At 40.4% G+C, this 20,485-nt stretch overlaps 1 protein-coding gene across 6 annotated transcripts in view; it reads right to left on the bottom strand.

Moving 5' to 3' along the window:
• Window positions 1–20,485, bottom strand: part of LOC138760632 (echinoderm microtubule-associated protein-like 6) — a 371,242-nt gene that overhangs the window by 36,651 nt on the left and 314,106 nt on the right. For 5 of the 6 annotated variants that reach the window (XR_011355764.1, XM_069931442.1, XM_069931441.1 and 2 more), the window contains 3 exons: window positions 17,386–17,484; window positions 14,078–14,098; window positions 13,538–13,711 (listed from right to left, as the gene is read on the bottom strand). Coding sequence is in view for 5 of the 6 variants with exons in the window: in XM_069931442.1 (XP_069787543.1) it covers window positions 13,538–13,711; window positions 14,078–14,098; window positions 17,386–17,484 (294 nt within the window). In the remaining variant the exon portion in view is untranslated. The remainder of the gene's footprint in view (window positions 1–13,537; window positions 13,712–14,077; window positions 14,099–17,385; window positions 17,485–20,485) is intronic. The other variant, XM_069931440.1, reaches the window with a different exon arrangement.

Here is a 20,485-nt window from a genome sequence, read left to right as displayed (position 1 = left end):
ATTGTCCATTCAGAAATTGGATGGCGAGAAGTTTTTGCAATATTGGGTGTTTGTAGCACGATCAATGACCACTCGTAGACACGAAGCAAGCAGCCAAAGGCTTAATTAATCAGAAAATCTTGGCATGCCTCTACATGCTGCTGCCTCATGTCCAAGGCAGGTATGAGAGAGGAGACAAGGGCTCTCAACCTTTAATAGGGATCTTATGGGGAGGAACAACAGGTACAGAAGGCGGGCCAGCCTGCTCAGCCCAGTGAGGCCATACCTGCAGTATTGCATTCCACCACATTCATCTCTCCCTTTTTTTGTATGCAGTCTGGTGGGGTGACACGGGGTAATGTCCATCTGCACTGATTGTGCAGTCCATAACAGTTCATAGGTTCAGCCACCTCTGCGTTTGCCACAGTGTCATTGGTTCCTGCGTTATGGTGGCTTGTTTGGCAGGCTGAGTGTTGGAGGGCTGAACTGTGTCTGTGTGTACCAGTTCCATGGGGGGTGGGGAATTTGTTTATAGGGGTGGGGGGAAAAACTCGGGTGGAAGTGGGATCACTTCGTGGCTTGTCAGCGTGATTCCTGGGACTGACTGGTCACTGACGAGACTACTAGATGTACCTCCCGTGCCAGGGCCCTTGCTCAAGCCATGTCCCAGATGACAACTGTGTCGTCCTGTCTGTCCGGGTACCTTACGAGAGCATAGTGTAGGTTAGCATGCAGGAGGTGCACTTCCATGACCAGTGGGTCTGCCTTGTGGGTCCTAACATGCTTCCAGAGAATCACCAACCCTGAAGCCGTCAGCCAGACTGGCAGTGTGGTTACCAACGCCAACCTCTTAGGGAAGGAGAACAATTTTTCATGTGGAGTGGATTTAGTTGCAGTGCAAAGTAGAGACCTGGTGGTATGTACCGTTTCTGGAAGGACCTCTTGCCACTGGGGTACACGCATCCCTTTCGATTTGAGGGCCAAAAGGACTGCCTTCCAGATCATACCATTCTCCCTCTCCACCTGCCCATTCCCACGGGGGTTGTAGCTGATGGTTCTACTCGTGGCTATGCTCTTAGAAAGGAAGCACTGCCGCAACTTCTCTCTCATGAATGCGGTTCTCCAGTCACTGTGAACTTAACTGGGGTTTCCGAACAGGGTGAGAACTGTGTGTAGAATTTTTTTTTTTACTGGGCACATGTTCATGTCAGGCCAGGGGATGGCAAATGGGAAATGTGTGTACTCAATCATGATATTCAGGAAGTAGATGTTCTGATTCATGGACAGGAGAGCCTCCTTGAAGTCCAGAATGAGACGTTCGAAGGGGTGAGTGACTTTGATGAGCTGGGCCTCAAGGTGAAGGTGGACTGCTGAGAGTGAGAGTGGGAAACGGACTGGGCATGTGCAAAAGATGATCTCGAGATTTCTGGACTTGGAAGACAAACCACCACTGGGTGTGGCTGTGGAGTGGAAGGAGGCCCAAGTATGAGTTATTGTCTGGGAGGTTGTTTGGAATGTTGGGCATTTTAAAAGGGATGAAGATTCCAAAGGCAGCCAGAAGGATCTGGACCAAGCTTTTTTCTTTTTCTCTGCAAGTAACACAAGAAGACCACTTTGAATTTTGTGCTCTCTCTCTAAAAGATCTTTTGGCTTCAGTTTACCAAGAAAACTGAATTTTGTTTACGATCTTTACTTCGATTGTAATCGAAGTTTTGTGAGTCTTATGTGTTTTGTGTCTAAGATTTTTTTCTGTGGGCTGGTTGGAAATATAACTTAGACTTTGATTACATATGTTATATTTAGGTTGGGGAATGTATTAGTTTTACACTGTCATAGAAATTTGCATAGTAACCAGTGGGCATTGTTATAAAAGGGGGGGGGGGGGATTTTGTTAATTCAAAAGTTTGAAGGTGAATTTTTGTTAATAAAGTAATTGTTCATCTTTACCCCTGTGTGATATGCCTTCTTTGTGGTTGCTGGATTGATCTTGTAACATAATTAGAGGGCATTGTCTGGGATCAAACCAATTTGGAATCTTTAGGAGCAATTGACTTGTGCTTAGTTATCAGTCGTCTGAGTTTGACTCAAGCTCCAGCTTGAAATTAAAATTAAAAGGTGAGTATTTAAGTCACCAGCAGAAAAAGCAGCAACTATGAATATTGACCAGTTCATAGCTAACCCTTCAGTGGTTAATTTAAAAATGGCTAAAAAGTCAGAACTGATGGTTATAGTTGACAAGTTAAAAATTCTTACAGTAAAAACTGCGATGAAAAAAAAGGAAATTGCCCAAAAAATTGTTAAGCACTATGTAGGAAAGGGGGTATTTGAAGAAGTTGCATTAGAACAGTTTCCCAAGGAGAAAACTTCAGAGGAAGTAAAGTTGGCTTTGAGAAAACTAGAATTAGAGAAAAATAGAGAGACAGAAGGAAAGCCGAACAGGAAGCAGTAAGGCAGGCAGAAATGGATGAAAGGGCAGCCTCAAGGGAGGAGAGAGAAAAACAATGGAAACGTGAGCTAGAACTAGCTAAATTGAGGCAGACCCTAACCTACGTGCTGGTCAGGAGGAGAGGTTTCTGGTCAGTAGAGAAGTAAGGTTAGTTCCTCCATTTGAGGAAGCTGAAATAGACCAGTATTTTCAGCATTTTGAGAAAGTAGCTGTAAATTTAAAATGGCCACCAGACCAGTGGTCATCCCCTGCTACAAAGTGTTCTTAAAAGGAAAGCCCAACAGGTGTACTCATGTCTCACTGTACAACAAGCAGCTGATTACGATTTCGTAAAGCAGGCTATAAGATAGCAGGCTATCTTATGAACTAGTCCCAGAAGCTTAAAGACAAAAGTTCAGGAGTTTAAAAAAAGCAGCCACCCAATCTTACCTGGATTATAGGAAGGTCGTGTGTTTTGATTGGTGGTGTGCCGCAACAAAAGTAGAAAATAACTTTGATTTATTGAGGGAAATCATTGTGATTGAGGAGATTAAAAATTGTGTCCCTGACAATATTCAAGTGTACTTGGCAGAGAAAAATATAAAAACTTGCTAAGAATTGGCTAAGTTCGCAGAGAAATATGCTTTAACCCATAAATTTAAGTGGAGACCAGGGAAAACTTTTCAAAGGAATACTGCTGATGACTAGAAATAAAATCTAGAAGTGAGATTAAAGGAAGAGAGGAAGAGAAATGGGTGAAGGAAAAATTTTCGAGTGTTATTTGCCACTATTGTAAGAAGCAAGGGCACATAATAACAAATTGTCCTTTACTGAAAAGGAAGAAAGAGAAAGGGGTGGTACCAACCGCCTATGTTCAGAGTGAGAAAGTTAGGGATATTTTTAAACAATTCATGACTGAAGGTTTCATTTCGGTTAAAGAAGGATCCAATCAAGTGCCAGTTAAAATCCTGGGGGATACTGGAGCAGCCCAATCGCTTGTATTAAGCAACGTTTTGAATTTTGGTGAAAAGACTGATACTGGAGATGTGAATTTAATTAAAGAGATTGGTGGTGTAGCAGAGCCTATACCTTTGCATCAGACCTAGTTAATGGTCAGTCACGATAGGGATAAGATCAAGTCTGTCGGTGGACATAGTTTCTCTTTTGTTAGGAAATTATTTAGCAGAGCGTAAAGTCATACCTGCAGTGAAACTCACAAGTAAGCCATTGGTTTATGAGTCTGAAAAGGATTTGGAAATCTACCCTGCGTGTGCCATTACTAGAGCCATGTCTAAAAAAAAGGTAGAGGTAGATGATCCTGTAGTGGAGGCAAGCATTGAGGACAAACCTAAGGATCCAGCTTTGCTGTTGTCAAGAGGAGAATTAATAGCTAGACAAAAGCATAATCCTGATCTTGCTGGGATAAGAGATAATTTTCTGTCTAACCAGGAAAATGAAACTGCCTTTGTTCAAGATGGAATATTGATGAGAAACTGGAGACCACAAGTGATACCTGCCAGTGAAAACTGGGCAGTAATAAGGCAAGTTGTAATTCCTAAAACTTACAGGAATTAAATATTAAAGTTGGCTCATAGTACACCTTTAGGAGGTCATCTTGGAGTGAAGAAGATGGTAGAAGAGATAAGGAAACAGTTTTATTGGTCAAAATTAAGAAAGGATGTTGTGAACTTTTGTAGAACCTGTCACACTTATCAACTGGTGGGCAAGCCTAATCAAGGATCACCAGTGGCACCTTTACAACCCATCCCTGCTTTCGGGAAGCCCTTCTCAAAAGTAAGAGTGCATTGTGTTGGCCCATTGCCAAAAACCAAGGCAGGACATGAATATTTGCTAACACTCATGTGCACAGCTTCAAGGTTTCCAGAGGCTATTCCCCTGAGAAACATTAAAGCAAAGATGATTGTGAAGGCTATGCTAAAATTTTTCACATTGTTTGGCCTACCAAGAGAAATTCAATCAGACCAAGGGAGTAATTTTATGTCTAGAACATTTCAACAGGTGGTGTATGAATTGGGAGCCCATCAAATTATGTCGTCTGCCTATCATCCTGAAAGTCAAGGGGCCTTGGAAAGGTTACCTGTGAAAAATATGATGAGGGCTTATTTCATGGAAAATAAAAAGGATTGGGATGAAGGAATCCATTTGTTATTGTTTACTGCTCAAGAGGCAACTCAGGAGTCTCTTGGCTTTAGTCCATTTGAGTTGGTGTTTTATCATGAAGTCAGGGATCCATTATTATTGTCGAAGGAACAGTGGATACATAATGATATACAATTAAATCTGTTGGATTATGTTTTCAAATTTAATACAGGCTTGTGAGATGGCAAGGAAAAATTTAACAACTGCTCAGGGAAAATTGAAAATTCGGTATGATCAAAAAGCAAAAATTAGGGACATTAAAACTGGTGACAAAATATTGGTTTTGTTTCCAATGCAGTCAAACCCTTTGAGAGCTAGCTTGGTTTTCAGAACCATATAAGGTGAAATCAAAAATTAACAAGGTCACCTATGTTATTGAGACGCTTGATCGTCGAAGAGAGACACAGGTCTGTCACGTGAATATGCTTAAACCTTACTTTGAGAAAATGACTAAGGGAGAGACTAGGATTCCAACCAAAGTGTTAGTTATAGAGGAAAGTAAGGAGGAGATAAGTTTTGTGGAAGGTCATGGAGCACACAAAGTGATAAGCCCCAGGCTGGAAAATGCCATAGTTTTGCAAAACTTAGAAACCAAGTTAATGCATTTGACTAAATCAGAAAGGGAAGAAATGAAGATATTACTTATGAAATTCAAGAATATATTCCCAGATGTTCCAAAAAAACTACTGTGCCTTGTCATAATGTGGAGGTCAGTGATGCTAAGCTTATTAAGTAGCATCCTTACCAAGTTAATCAGGAAAAGGGCAGATTGTTGGATCAAGAGGTGGATTATATGCTCAAAAATGACATCATCTGAAAATTGTTCAAATTGGAGTTCACCCTGTGTTCTGATGCCTAAGCCAGATGTCTCAATGAGGTTTTGTACAGATTATCAAAAGGTAAACATGGTGACAAAGACTGATGCATTCTCCATTCCAAGAATAGATGATTGTATAGATAAGGTGGGAAAGGCTAAGTTTCATACAAAGATTGATCTCTTCAAAGGATACTGGTGTGATCCTTTGACAGAGAATGGCAGGGAGATTTCTGCATTTGTTACACCTTTGAGATTGTATGAGTATAATGTTATGCCTTTCAGGATGAAAAATGCACCTGGCACATTTCAGAGAATGATTAATGCAGTAATTTAGGGTTTGGAGCACACAGGAGCCTATATCGATGATTTAGTAATTAGTACAGATACATGTGAAGAACACATGCTTGAATTAGAGCAGTTATTTCAGAGACTGGTGGAAGCACACCTCACAGTGAATTTGCACAAGAGTGAGTTTGGACATGCCACTGTACATTATCTGGGTTATGTGGTAGGACACGGACAGGTGGCACTGGTCGGAGTAAAAGTATTGACTATCACTGTGTTCCCTATCCATAGTAATAAGAAAGCTCTTCGGAGATTTCTAGGTATGATTGGCTAATATCGTCAATTTTATAAAAACTTTGGAGAAATTGCACTCCCATTAACAAAACTACTTGGAAAGAAAGAAAAAAAATATCTGGTCAGATGCATGCCAGGAAGTGTTTCTGAAGTTAAAGGCCATTTTATGCCATCGGCCTGTACTTGTGTCCCCGAATTTTGAAAAGCCATTCTCTTTAGCTGTGGACACCAGTGACAAAGTAGTTGGTGATGGAGTAGAACACCTTATTTCGTACTCCTCGAAAAAGTTTAACGACCATCAACTAAATTATTCAAACATTGAGAAGGAGTTATTAGCGCTCGTTTTAGCATTGCAACAGCTTGATGTATATATTTGTACTGCTCAAAAACCATTAATAATATAGACTGATCACAATCCATCGTTTTTTCTGTCTAAAATGAAAAATAAGAAGTTATTGAATTGGAGCTTAATATTACAAGAGTATGATTTAATTATTACACACATAAAGGGGATGGATAATGAGTAGCAGATTGTCTGTCAAGATGTTAATCTGGTTATATATGATTCTAATCATATACTTACTGTAAAAATGGAATGTTTATTTTAATTTATTTATGTAATACTTCCATTAATTGTTAAAAATTTGTTCTTGTGGACCAAATTTTTTTTTTAGCAGGGGAGGTGTTACAGAGTTCTGTGTTGTTTATTGACCTATGTGTTGTGTGGTTTTATATTAAAAAATGACAGTTTGCCTTTGAGAGCCAAGGTGAAGGTGAACTGCTGAGAGTGAGAGAGAGTGGGAGATGGACTGGCATGTGCAAAAGATGATCTAGAGATTTCTGAACTTGAAAGACAAACTACCACTGGGTGTGGCTGTGGAGTGGAAGGAAGCCCAAACATAAGTCATTGTCTGGGAGGCAGTTTGGAATGTTGGGCATTTTAAAAGGAATGAAGATTACGAATGCAGCCAGAAGGATCCAAACTAAGCTTTTTTCTTTTTCTCTGCAAGCAACACAAGAAGACCACTTTGAATTTGTGCTCTCTCTCTCTCTCTCTCTAAAAGATCTTTTGGCTTCAGTTTACCAAACAAACTGAATTTTGTTTACTATCTTTACTTCGATTGTAATCGAAGTTTTGTGAGTCTTATGTGTTTTGTGTCTAAGTTTTTTTTTCTGTGGGCTGGTTGGAAATATAACTTAGACTTTGATTACATATGTTATATTTAGGCTGGGGAATTTATTAGTTTTACATTGTTATAGAACTGTTATGAACCAGTGGGCATTGTTGTAAAAGGGGGATTTTGAATTAAAGTTTGAAAGTGAAATTTTGTTAAAGTAATTGTTCATCTTTATCGCTGTGTGTTATGCCTTCTTTGTGGTTCCTGGTTTGATCTTGTAACACTGAGCAATTGCTAGTCAGCTCTCTGGCCTCCTCTACTGAATATGGGAGGTTAAAGGTCCTCACAAAATGGTAGAGCCTTGTGTCCCCGGGGTGGCAGAGACTATCGTGGAGGGCTTGGAGGTGATCAACTTGTATCTTGGTGCAGGTTTCCCTGAACAGAGCATCAGGTGGCTCATTGAGCTTGTCTGGCTGATACAAGATCTCATAATTATAGGTGGACAGTTCAATTCTCCTCCTCATGATCTTGTCATTTTTAATTTCCCCCACTTTTTATTATTTAACATAAAAGCGATGGCTCAGCAGGGTCAATGGTCTGCCATCCAAATCGTGTCTCCAGTGCCGCACGGCCTCCACTATAGCTTGTGCCTCCGTCTCAATGGTGGAGTGCCTGCGTTCAGTATGGTGACCAGGGCGAAGTCAGAAGCATCCCCTCCACTTGGAATGGGACAGATTCATCAATGACGTGCATCACTGCCTTGGCAATCTCATCCTTGATGCTCTTGAAAGCCTTATGGGCCTCCATCAATGGGTAAAGGTGGTGGTTTTCACCAGAGGTTGGGCCTTGTAGGCATTGTTGGGGATCCATTGGGCATATTACGAGAAAAGCCCAGGCACCTTTTTAAAACCTTGGGGTTTTGAGGCAGAGGTAGTTCCCTAAGGGGGCGCATGCAATTGGGGTCAGGGGTGTTGATATCATGCTCCACCACATACCCCAGGATTACCAGCTGATTAGTGCTAAATACACCCTTTTTCTTATTGTATGTGAGGTTGAGGGATTTTGTGTTGGCCAGGAACCCCTGCAGGTTCTTCTTGTGTTCCTTCTGATTATGGCTGCAGATGGTATCATTATCCCTTATGTGATGGGAGCGGAAGCCTGCGACTAGCCCATTGCCAATAAGCTCCTTCTGGTAAGTCGCTGCAGTGACATCCTGGCACCTGCAGGCTCGCCCCAGCTCCTACAAGGCCTTTACAAAATCATCGACTGACTCACTAGGGCCCTGGCATTGGGTACACAGTTGGTGGCGAGCATACATAGTGTACATTAGGACTCTGTATTGCTGATGCAGCAGGGCCATTTCTTCTTCATACCCATTACAGTCACAGATTATTTGGTACACTCGGTGAAGAGCAGGCCATATTGATCACTGTCAGTTGTGATCTCGTGGTGTCTCATGTAGGCCTTCAAGCAATGTAGCCACATGTTGAACCTGACAGAAGCCTCTGGTTCCTTCGGATCGGTTTACAGCTTCTCCAGTCTAATCACCTTGTCCATGGCAGTTAAAATTTCTGATTAATAAATTGTAGCATGATCAATTACCACTCTCAGACATAAATCAAGTAGTCAAAGGTTTTATTAAATGGGAAAACTTTGGCATGCCTCTACATGCTGTTGTCTCACATCCAAGGTAGGTATGAGGGGTGGAAACTAGGGCTCTCAGCCTTCATTAGGGATCTTATGGAGAGGAGCTACAGGTATAGAAGGCAGGCCAGTCTGCCCATCCCGGTTAGGTCATGCCCATAGTACCGCATTCCATTAATGTGTTCATCTTCAGGTCCCTGTACCTCCTTCCAGATGGTAGCAGTGAGAAAAGGGCATGGCTTGGGTGGTGAAAGTGCTTGATGATAGAAGCTGCTTTCTTGACACACCATTTCTTAAATATGTCCAAAATGGAGTGAAGACTAATACCCATGATGGCCCTGATCGAGTGCAAAAAGTGGCCATCACAGTCCTCGTGTATAGTAAGATTTCAAGGTTTAAGCAAAAATTATCTTTGTATAAAAATTCAAAGTCACACCTATCATTTGCATAGAGGACCCAGAGCTATAATCTGGAAACATACCATGAATGTGCAAATTATCTGATTGCTCCTACTGATTAAAAAAAAATCTATCACACATAAAAATAATAAGGAAAAACACAAAAATGTTAGAGGAACTGAGGTCTCACAATGTTTATAGGAGGTAAAAATATATAACCAAGGAATATATGGTTGGCACAATGAGGGCCAAAGGGACTAACAATCGAATCTTTGGAACCTACCCTGTGTCTGAAGCAAGTGCATTGATGCCTCCTTCATTGCCAGTAATCAGGCCCCAAAGAGTCTTTCTAAATGAAGCAACACTTCACCTGTGAATCTGTGGAATCATCCACTGCATTTTGGTCTCAATGTTCCTATTTTGATCCCTCTACATCGGAGAGTCTGGACACAGGCTGAGAGAGATCCCTTCATTGAACACCTTTGCTCTGTCTGCTGCAATAGCAGGGATTTCCCATAGAACATTGCAGCACAGAAAACAGGCTCTTTGGCTCTTCTAGTTTATTATTATGCCTAGTTCCACTGCCCTGTACCTAAGTCCATAGTCCTCCTTACCCCTCCATGTACCTGTCTAAATTTTTCTCAAATGTGAAAATTGAGCTTCAGCTGGCAGCTCATTCCACACTTCCACTACTCTGTGTGAAGATGTTCGCCTCAAAATTTCTTCCCTTTCATATGTAACACATGTGCTCTGGTTTGTATCTCACCTAACCTCAATGAAAAATGTCTCCACTCATTTACTCTGTATATTCCCCTCATAATTTTGAGTACCTCTATCAAAACTCCCCTCATTCTTCTATGCTCCAGGGAATAAAGTCCTAACCAAAACTACACACAATACTGCAAATTTGGCCTCACCAAAGTCTTGTACAACATTTCCATAACATTCCAACTCTTATATTGATTACTTCAATTTATGAAGCAAATATGTGAAAAGTTTTCTTTACAACCTTATTTACCCATGAAGCTACTTTCAGGGAATTATGTATCTGTATTCCCAGATCCTTCTGTTCTATTACATTCCTCAGAGGTTAACCATTTACCGTGCATGCCCTACCTTGGTTTGTCTTTCCAAAATTCAACACTTCACACTGTCTGCATTAAATTCCACCAGCCATTTTTCAGCCCATTTTTCCAGCTGTTCCAGATCCCTAGTACCGTAGAACATTAGAGCACAGGAACAGGCTCTTCAGCCCTTCTAGTCTGTGCCAAACTATTTTTCCTTGCTTCCTTGAAGAAGGGCTCAGGCCCAAAAGTCTGCAATATATCTTTGTCTCCTATAGCTGCTGAAAGACTAGCTGAGTTCCTCCAGTGGGTTTTTACAAATTATTTTTCTGCCTAGTCCCACTGACCTGCACCCATTCCATAACCCTCCATATGTATGTACATCTATGTACATGTCCAAATTCTTCTTAAATGTTAAAATTGAGTCCATATTCACCACTTCAGCTGGAAGATCATTCCACACTCCCACTACTCTCTGTGTGAAGAAGTTCCCTCTAAACATTTTCCCTTTCACCCTTAACCCATGTCCTCTGGTGTATCACACCTACTCTCAGTGGAAAAAGCCTACCTACATTTACTCTGTCTATACCACTCAGAATTTTAAATACTTCTATCAAATCTACCCTCATTCTTCAATGCTCCAGGGAATAAAGTCATAACCTTTTTAACCTTTCCCTGTAACTCAGTTCCTGAAGTCTGGGCAACATCCTAGTAAATCTTCTCTGCACTCTTTGTATTTTATTGATACCTTTCTTGTAGTTAGGTGACCAAAACTGAACACAATACTCCAAGTTTGGCCTCACAAATGTCTTGTACAACTTTACCATAACATCCCAACTCTTATACTCAATACATTGATTTACAAAGGCTGATATGCCAAAAGCTTTATTTGCAACCCATTTACCTTTCCCTCTGCAAGCTTTGAAAGCCTTCCTTGCTGTCCACAACACCTCCAATTTTTGTGTCACCTGCAAATGTCCTGATCCAATTTACCACATTATTATTCAGATCATTGATGTAGCTAAAGCTGTTGGGGAAGGTTTAAACTAATTTGGCAGGGGGGTGGGAATCAGACTGAGAGTGCAGAGATTAGGGTAGAAGGACAAAGGATAGGCAGGGGACAAAACATAAAGTTGAAATGTGTCTATTTCAATGATAGAAGTATTAGGAAAAAAGGGGATGAATTTAGAGCATGGATTAATACCTGTTACTACAATGTTGTGGCCATTACTTAAACTTGGCTGGAGAAAGGGCAAGATTGGCTGATGCAGGTACCGGGGTTTAGGTATTTTAAAAAGAATAGGTTGGGAGGTAGGAAAGGGGTGGGGAAGTATCATTACTGGTCAGGAATTGTATTATGGCCATAGAAAAGGGAGGACACTGCAGAGGGTGTGTCCTCTGAGTCGGTGTGGGTTGAAGTCAGAAATAGGAAGGGAGCGATCACTGTGCTGGGAATAGTCTATAGGCCCCCAAATAGCCCCCGGTACACCGAGGAGTAGATAAACAGGCAGATAGTGGAATGGTGCAGGAAATACTGGGTTGTAGTTATGGGTGATTTCAACATCCCTAATATTGACTGCAAGAGGGATAGATGAGGCTGAATTTGTCAGGTGTGTACAAGAAGGGTTCCTGACACAGTATGTGGACTGGCTGATGAGAGGAGAGGCCGAACTGGATCTGGCTCTGGGGAATGAACCTGGTGAGGTGGTGGACCTCTTGGCGGGGGAGCATTTTGCTGAGAGTGACCACAACTCCCTTAGCTTCAACATAGCTATGGAAAAGGATAAAAACAGTCAAACTGGGAAAGTGCTTTACTGGGGAAGGGCTAATAATGATGAAGGGATAAGGCAGTAACTAGTGAGAATAAATTGGGAAAATATGTTTAAGGGTGAAAGCATAGAAGCAATGTGGAGGAAGTTTAGGGACCACTTGTGCAGGGTTCAAGATAGGTTGGTCCCACTGAAATAATGAAAAGATGGTAGGATGGAGGACTACAAGATTATGAGAGGCATAGATAGGGTGAACAGCCAGCACCTGTTTCCCAGGGCATGATCAGCAAACACCAGAGAACATATGTACAAAGTTAAGGGAGGGAAGTTTAGGGGAGACATCAGCGATAAGGTTTTTTTCACAGACAATTGTGGGTGCCTGGAATGCCTTGCCAGGGATGGTGGTAGTGGCTGAAACATTGGAGGCATTTAAGAGACTCTTAGACAGACACATGGATGAAAGGAAAATAGAGGGTTATGGAGTAGGGAGAGTTTAGTATTTTTATTTGGAAGGAATTTATGGGTCGGCACCATATCGAGGGCAGAAGGTCCTGAACTGTGCTGCATTGTTCTGTTTTATAACATTTCAATTTTAGAGGCACACCAGTGACAGGACTCGAGTCTGAGAAGCAATCATCCACTACCACTCTCTGGATTCTTCCTTATAACTAATGTCAAATCCAGTTTACTACCTAACCATGAATACCAAGCGCCTGAATCTTTCTGACTATCCTCGCATTTGGGACCTTGTCAAAGGTTTTACTAAAGTCCATGTAGACAACATATACATCCTTTTCTTCATCAATGTTCTTCGTAACCACCTAGAAAAACTCCATAAGCTTGGTTAAGCATGACCTAGCACCCACAAAGCCAGTGGCAACCCATTTCAATTTCCTGTCTCATTTTCATGCCAACATGTCTGTCCATGATCTGGTGCATTGCTGGATTCAGGCTGCCAGCAAATTGGAGGAACAACAACTCATATTCCGTCTAGGCAGCCTCCACCCAGATGGCATTAATGTCAACTTCACCGGTTTCCATTAGCACTCACTCCCTGTCTTTCTCTTTCTCTATCCCTATGTATCCTCTAGCTCTCCTCTCTCTCCTTTCATCCAACTCTGCATTCATAGATTTACACCCTTTCTGCAATCAATTCTCACTTTTCCTGCCCTCCTATCCATGTCCAATTATCACTTTTTCCTGTCGGTCTTTGCTTCTCCCCCTGCCCTTTCTTGTCTACTCTCCTCGCCTTTTTATTCAGGGACCTGCCTGCTTTTGATGAAACGCTCAGACCTGAAACGATGGTTATATATCTTTACCTCCTATGGACAATGCAAGACCTGTTGAGTTCCTCCAGCAGTTTTGTGTTTTTACTACAATCACAGTATCTGCAGACTTTTATTTTTCACTTGAAAGAATTAGGAAATATTTTTAGGATGAGCAATGTATTTTCTCTTGCATTGATCATTCATGACATGACATTAGTGTTCAATCAACAAATTTATGTGTTTATATGATGAATAAAGGTTAATGGCTATGGAAATTGAATTAATAACATTAATTATAACAGACTTTAAAATGTACCTTCTTGCCATCTCCAAACAGAGATAGTATGTTCAGGATCCACACCCACTGATAATAGCAACTTGCCTGTAGCACTGAAGTTCACATAACAGACACCCTTATTATGAGAACAACGTAAGATAGAGAGTGTCTGCTTGCTTATGACATCCCATACATGAATGGATGGAGTTGCTCCTGGTAATTGTAAAAACATTATATGCATTAAAATTAAACTAGAAAACATTTGAAACTTAATGGCTCTTTTTATGAGCTTATATAAATATTTTAAGAAATTGATTGGATCTATCCTGCTAAATACATTCACAGCCTACCAATATAGCTCAAATAAGAAACATACACTGAATACTTAATATCCTAATACTATCAATTATCAATAGGAACAAACTAAACAAAACCATGGACTGCACAACCACATGTATTTGCGCCATGAGCAAATACATTATTACAGTTTCACAATGACAAGAGGATCAGTGAAGCTGCGCAAACAAAAATAAAGACAGTGATGTAATGTGGGAAAGGGACAAGAGCTGATAGCCTTACCTGATGTGTCTGTAATATCACCTGCATTGAGACAGCAATTGCAAATGAGGAAATATTGATCGAAGATATATTGTATTCTCCCATGATGAATCATTACACAACAGTATCGATGAGAAATATTGACAACAAATTAAATATGCATAATGAACAGAAGGTAAAATGTGTTTTAATAAAAAACAAAATCCTGATTTGAGACTAAAAGAATAATAATTCAATATTACATTCTAAAAGTTTTAATGTATGGCAAATTCAAAGTATTTTTTACATTTTATGTTCAAGATAACTAAACAGTAATCAATATATTGCATTATAGATACAAGTGGAACCAAACAATACTTGGGTTAGTTCAAAAGATTACCCTGAGATGCATATGAAAACCAAAAAAATTAACTATATAATTCTGGATCGCTTTTTGCTCTCTTAAATTACTATCAATGAAAAGTTTAACACAATTTTCCAGTCTTACATCTTCAATAATTAGTATGCTTTATTACATGGATAACATCCTTCAGCATCTTGGAAAACATGAACATTTTAACATTGATCAAGAGCTGGACAAGTATCAAGGAGCATAGTCCAGAGATGAGAATTGGATAAATATTTATATTTCATTCCAAAATAGAACCTACAACCATCATAAGCAATAACTGGAAATCAAAGATGAGCACAGGCTGGACCTGTAACATTTTACAGGCTGAAAAAGAGCTAAGGAGTTAATGTTGATTTTTTTCATATTTCTGATGCAAGTTATTTCATTATAAAAAGATTGGTAAGCTTATCCAAGACCTACCTAATATTTTACTTTTTTCCTAAATAGAAACACCTGAGGACATCTAATTAGAAATAAATGAGACACAGGTCAGAATTGACTGGGCGAAGGGTGGGGGGGGGGGTGTTTTTGGCTCTCTGGAAATAATGTGGAGGAAAGGAGGCAGAGGAAAAAAGGGAAGAGAGAAAATGAGAGAGAGAGAAAGATCTAGAGGAAAGGAGAAAGCAAAAGGGGATCGAGGGAGAGAGGAAATCCCCTGAAGAATCAGCGTGATCATGGGAGATGGGCAGGATCTTAAATTACTACTTCTCACCTATATTATATTTACCACTGAGAGGGATATGGATTTGATTGAATTTATTTTGATTAGATGACCAAGAGGATTGACATGGGGAGACAGTAGACCTTGTCCACATGAACTTTAGCAAGGCCTTTGAACAGGTCCTGTACAGTAGGGTGATCCAGAAGAACAAATGGGATTCAATGTGAGAAAGCCAAAGAATAATATTAAATCGGTGGTAGGAGAGAAAGTGGTAGTGCAAGGTTTCCTTTCATTTTGGAGGTCTGTGGAACACTACAGTTATTAGTCCTTTGTCCCTGTGGTTTATCGTTTCTATTACTAAATTTCCAGATGACAACAAAATTGGTGGTATAGTATACAGTGAAGAAGTTTGTTTAAGGCAGAGATTGGCAAACTTTTTAAACCATCGACCTCTTCATGGAATCCTTGATTTCTCATTGACCCCCCACCAGCATATAAAATAAATAAATAAATTTTACCAATAACAAATTTCTCTGTAGCCTAGACATTTATTGATCCCTTGGATAGTCAGGTGTCAAAATAGACCACTTTGCCAACCCCTGGTTTAAGGTTACAACTGAGTAAGTGGTAGAGGAAAGACAGATAGAATTCAACTCAGACATGTGCAAAGTCGTACATTTTGGGAAGATAAACTGGGCAGGACATACAGGCACTGGAAAATTCTGTTGAACAATGAAGCTTAGGAATTTAAGTTCAGTGTTTCCTGAAAGTGGTAACATGGGTACACAGGGTGGTGAAGGCGGTGTATAACATGCTTACCTTTGTCAGTTGTGGTATTGAATATAAGAGCTAGGATGTCATGTTGCAGTTATTCAAAATGGTTAAACCACACTTGGAATGTTGTGTGATTGAGCTGGGGAGGATGCATAAAAGATTCTCAGGGATGTGGCTTGGATTGGATGGCTTGCGTTAGGAGAGATTGGAAAGGCTGAAACAAAGGATGATCTGATAAAGATTTATAAAGAGCATGAGGAGCATAGATAGGACAGAAAGTCAGTCTTTTTCCCCCATGATTGAGGAGTCTTAAACTAGAAGGCTTAATTGTAAAATGAGAAGGGGAAAATTTAAATGTGATCTGAGGGTCAATCTTTTCCACAGAGAATGGTGGGTATATGGAATGAACTGTTAGAGGTGGCAGAGTGAGGCACAATTATAATGTTTAAAGGATATTTAGAAGGCACATGGATAGGAAAGATTTGGAGGGATATAGGCCAAATGCAGACAAATGGCATTAGCTTAAATAGGCATTTTGGTTGGCAAAGACAAATTGGGCCAATGGGCTTCTTTCCATTCTGTATGATTCCATGACTACAAGGCAGACAAACCAGTATTTAACTTTTGTGGGATGGGTGTCTTTTGAATACACTTTCTTCAAATGCAGTTGAATATTAGGTAGATTCATCCTCTTGATTAATCAAGAATCAAAGGTTACCAGGAAAAGGAAGAATATGGAGTTAAGATTTCAGTCAGATTCACACAATCATATTGAATGGGAAGGAGACTTGAATCACTGAGGGGCCTATTCTTGCTCTTAATTTGTCTGCTGATAAAATGTGAGCTTGCAGTAACTAACTTGTTGCTCCACAGTCAAGCTATCATAACAAATAAGGAATTTTTTCTTGTTTTGTTTGTAATTATATTGTTCTTCATTTATTTTTTTTAAACAGAAGCATGAAATCACTGCATCATTAACAGCTATGAATCTCTTCAGAAATGCTTATATTCCATTGTTCTCAAAGTGAGATAGTTGCGTCAGGGTCCCTTCTGTCATTAAAAAGGTTGGATGTGTACATGGAGGTGAGGGGGTTGGAGGATTATTGGCGGTAAGCGGGAGGTTTTGAACCGGTGTGGACTCGAAAGGCCAACATGCCCTTTTTCTGCTCCGTAAATGGTTATATGGTTATGGAGTGGAATCCCCTGGGGGTTGGGGGTTTCTATCGTCAATGTGGCAGCAAAGCAAGTACTATTCTGAGGAAACACTTGGCCAAGTTTTTGATTTATCTTTTCTTTATTTTCTACTCTTGGCAATGTGCTACATTCCAGGTCCTGTTCATGTATCTATTTGTCTTAAGTATTTCAACAAATACCCCCAAAATATCATTCAAATGTAACAATATTAACATATAAATAGCAGATCTGATTTGTGGTTGAACTTCACATTATGTATTCTCATTAATAACAATGAAGTCATTATGTTGAAGCAGTAATTTATCTTACCAATTTGTCCAGTTGCCACAACATTTTTGTATTTTGGGTGTTGATTGACAGTTAAGCAAAGGATGTCATCTGTATGTTCCACATAAAAACTCTGCAGACCTGATCAGAAGTATTTCAAATGAAATCCCATAACAAAACAAAATGAACATTCTGTGCTGAAATCAAGATGATTTCAGCATTATAAGATTCACACAGATTAAGGTGTTCCTATATTCAAAAAGGTTACAAAATGTTGGAAAGGACTGAAATTCTCCAAATGCTGCACATGAAGTTAATTGAAATAAAATACAGATCAACATAATTTGTCTGAACATATAAATAGCAGATCTGATTTGTGGTTGAACTTCAAATTATGTATTTTGAAATTAAAAGTAGCTCATTTCTGTTCCCATAAGTACTCACTAGGTGTGAGGAACCATTTCTTATGTAGCTATATATAAAATTATGATTTTTAAAAATATTTATTGGTTAACATTGTTGGCACTAATTATTGACCTGCAGCGGCGCTATGGCAGCACTACAACTCTACAACTGGCCATGTATGTCAGTGCGTGATGACATCAACGCATGTCGAGCATGTGATTCTGGCTTTTTAAAGGTTGCGTGGGTGATGAAGAGTAAATCAGTTTGATTCACTCTGGAAATGCCTTGTGTAGTTTTTTTGTCGTGTCCATTGCGATTCCAGTGGCCACAATTGGTGACCCCAATGAGTCCAAAAACGTATTTTTGGACAAACATGGCTACCACTTTTCTAGACAGCTGAGTCTGAACTGTGGTTCCAATCGGCTGAAGCACAATTTCACCTTCACAAAGTTGAATTGGACACCACTTATTATTACCATCTTGTCAGTGCTCTGGACCAGACCATCCCTAAGAGGGTCAGTGACTTCCTAAGGGATCCACCACATACCAGCAAGTATTATGTTTTAAAAGCTCTTTTATTACATGTATATGGTACATGTATAGGGAAAGGGCAGCAAAACTACTACATTTCGATGGGTTGGGTGATCATATGCCCCTTCAGAAGTAATAGATGAAATGCTGTTCCTGGCAGCTGGCAAAAGGCCTAATATGTTATTTGAGCAGCTCTTTTTAGAGTAAATGCCAAATGATATCAGGCTCTTGTTATCCAAGTGTTCATTTGAAGACCCAAGGGCTGTAGCAGTGGAGGCAGAAATTTTATGGCTGGCTAAGAAGCACAGCAAGGAAAGACGTCTGCACAACCAACCCCTCCAATATTGAATCTGTGTCACACTCTAGTGCTCTTAGCACATCACTCCCTACAAGCAGGCAGTAGCCCAATACAAGCAAGTAGCTTGCGGACACCTCGTCTTGGTGTTATTACCACAGGCCCTTTCCAAGGTCACAGAGCCCTGGTCAGCTCAACAACAACAGCAATTATTATTCATTTGAGAATTTTCCACAAAAATACTACATATTTCCAGAAAAGACAATGTAATAGCTGATGTACTTTCCCGCTCTTCTCCACTCAAGGTTTCGTCTGTAGATCAAGGTAGTGACTACACAGCTTTGGCCGCGGGCCAAGAAAATGACCATGTGATGAATGCTTATCGGACTATAATCACAAAATTGCAATTGAAAGATGTTCAGTTTGGAGTTGATGGCAAACTATTCCTCCGTGATATATCAACAGGACACCCACGCCCAGTAGTTCTGGCATCATGCAAACATTGAGTATTTGACTCTGTGCATAGTCTCTCACATCCATCGATTAGATCTACCATTCATATGGTTTCAGATAGGTTCGTGTGTCATGGTGTTAAAACAAAATGTTACACAAATGCATTGCCTGCCAAAAAGCAAAAGTTCACCGCGATACTAAGGCACCACTGCAGTCCTTCACAGCAGTTACTTGGCAATTTGCTCATGTCCATGTTGATCTGCTTCCTGTTTCAAGAGGATACCATTATCTTTTTACAGTAATAGACAGGTTTTTGCATAGCCCAAGGCTGTGCCTATGGTAGATGCTACTATGGACACTTGTGCTCGGGCATTCCTCAGTTACTTCCTCACTATGGATGGCCTGGTCTCGCTTGCTCAGTACAACAATTCATCATCCCCAGGCCAATGGAATGGTGGAAAAATTTCATCGATATCTCAAGTTCAGCCTTGATGGCTCGGTTAGAGGGCCCAAACTGGGCTGATGTGCTACCCTCGGTATTACTGGACATTAGAACAACTCCAAAGGAGGACCTCCAAGCTTCATCTGTGGAGCTCATATACGGCGCACCATTGGTGGTTCCAGGGGAGTTCGTCCCCTACCATTCAAACTCTAGTGATGATCCTAAAGAACTGTTGAGCAGGCTAAGGAAGATCATAGGAAAATTGACTCCTATACTACCATCATCACATGGAGAACATTTCTTTTGTGTCCGAAAACCTCAAAAACTGTGAATATGTCTTCAACCGAAGGGAACACTTGGTCAACCTTTATAGACACCCTACGAAGGACCTTACAGGATACTCAGACAAACTAGGTCGACACGTATTTTGGACATTGGAGAGAATCCACAGTCTTTCACTATTGACAGGCTTAAACCAGCTCACGTGCACATGTGAGGTCGACAACCTAGAAGACAGACAAACCTTTCTGCCAGTTCTTGGCGGGGTGGGGGGGGGGGGGTGTTGTGTAGTCATACTATGGCATCACCACAAGTCCCAGGAGGCATCAAACTGGCCACGTGACGTCAGCACCTGTCGAGCACGATTCTGGCTTTTATAAGATTGCGCGGGGTGATGAAGAGTAAAGCCGTTTTATTCCCTCTACAAATGCCTTGTGTGGTTATTTTGTCGTGTCCACTGCAATTCCAGTGGTCACAATCTCATAAAAGGAAACATTAAAATGGTATTAAATATTACTGTTGTGATGGATAAAGCTTACTAAATATTTCACCTAAGGGAGTATAAGAGAGAAACTCCACCCCTATAAGAGAGAACTCATTATCATTTTGAGCCAAAGTCCAAGATGAGGTCACTATATCAAATGACTTGAGAATTGGAATACAGATCAAAATATCAAAATTTTCTGAAGCTATTATCAGTAGTTAGCAAAGCACATGGGATCCTGTGCTTCATAAAT

Source organism: Narcine bancroftii, chromosome 4, assembly GCF_036971445.1.
Source record: "Narcine bancroftii isolate sNarBan1 chromosome 4, sNarBan1.hap1, whole genome shotgun sequence".
NCBI classification, from domain to species: domain Eukaryota; kingdom Metazoa; phylum Chordata; class Chondrichthyes; order Torpediniformes; family Narcinidae; genus Narcine; species Narcine bancroftii.
Note: the sequence above shows the minus strand (reverse complement) of the source record. Positions and strands in the feature narration are given on the sequence as shown.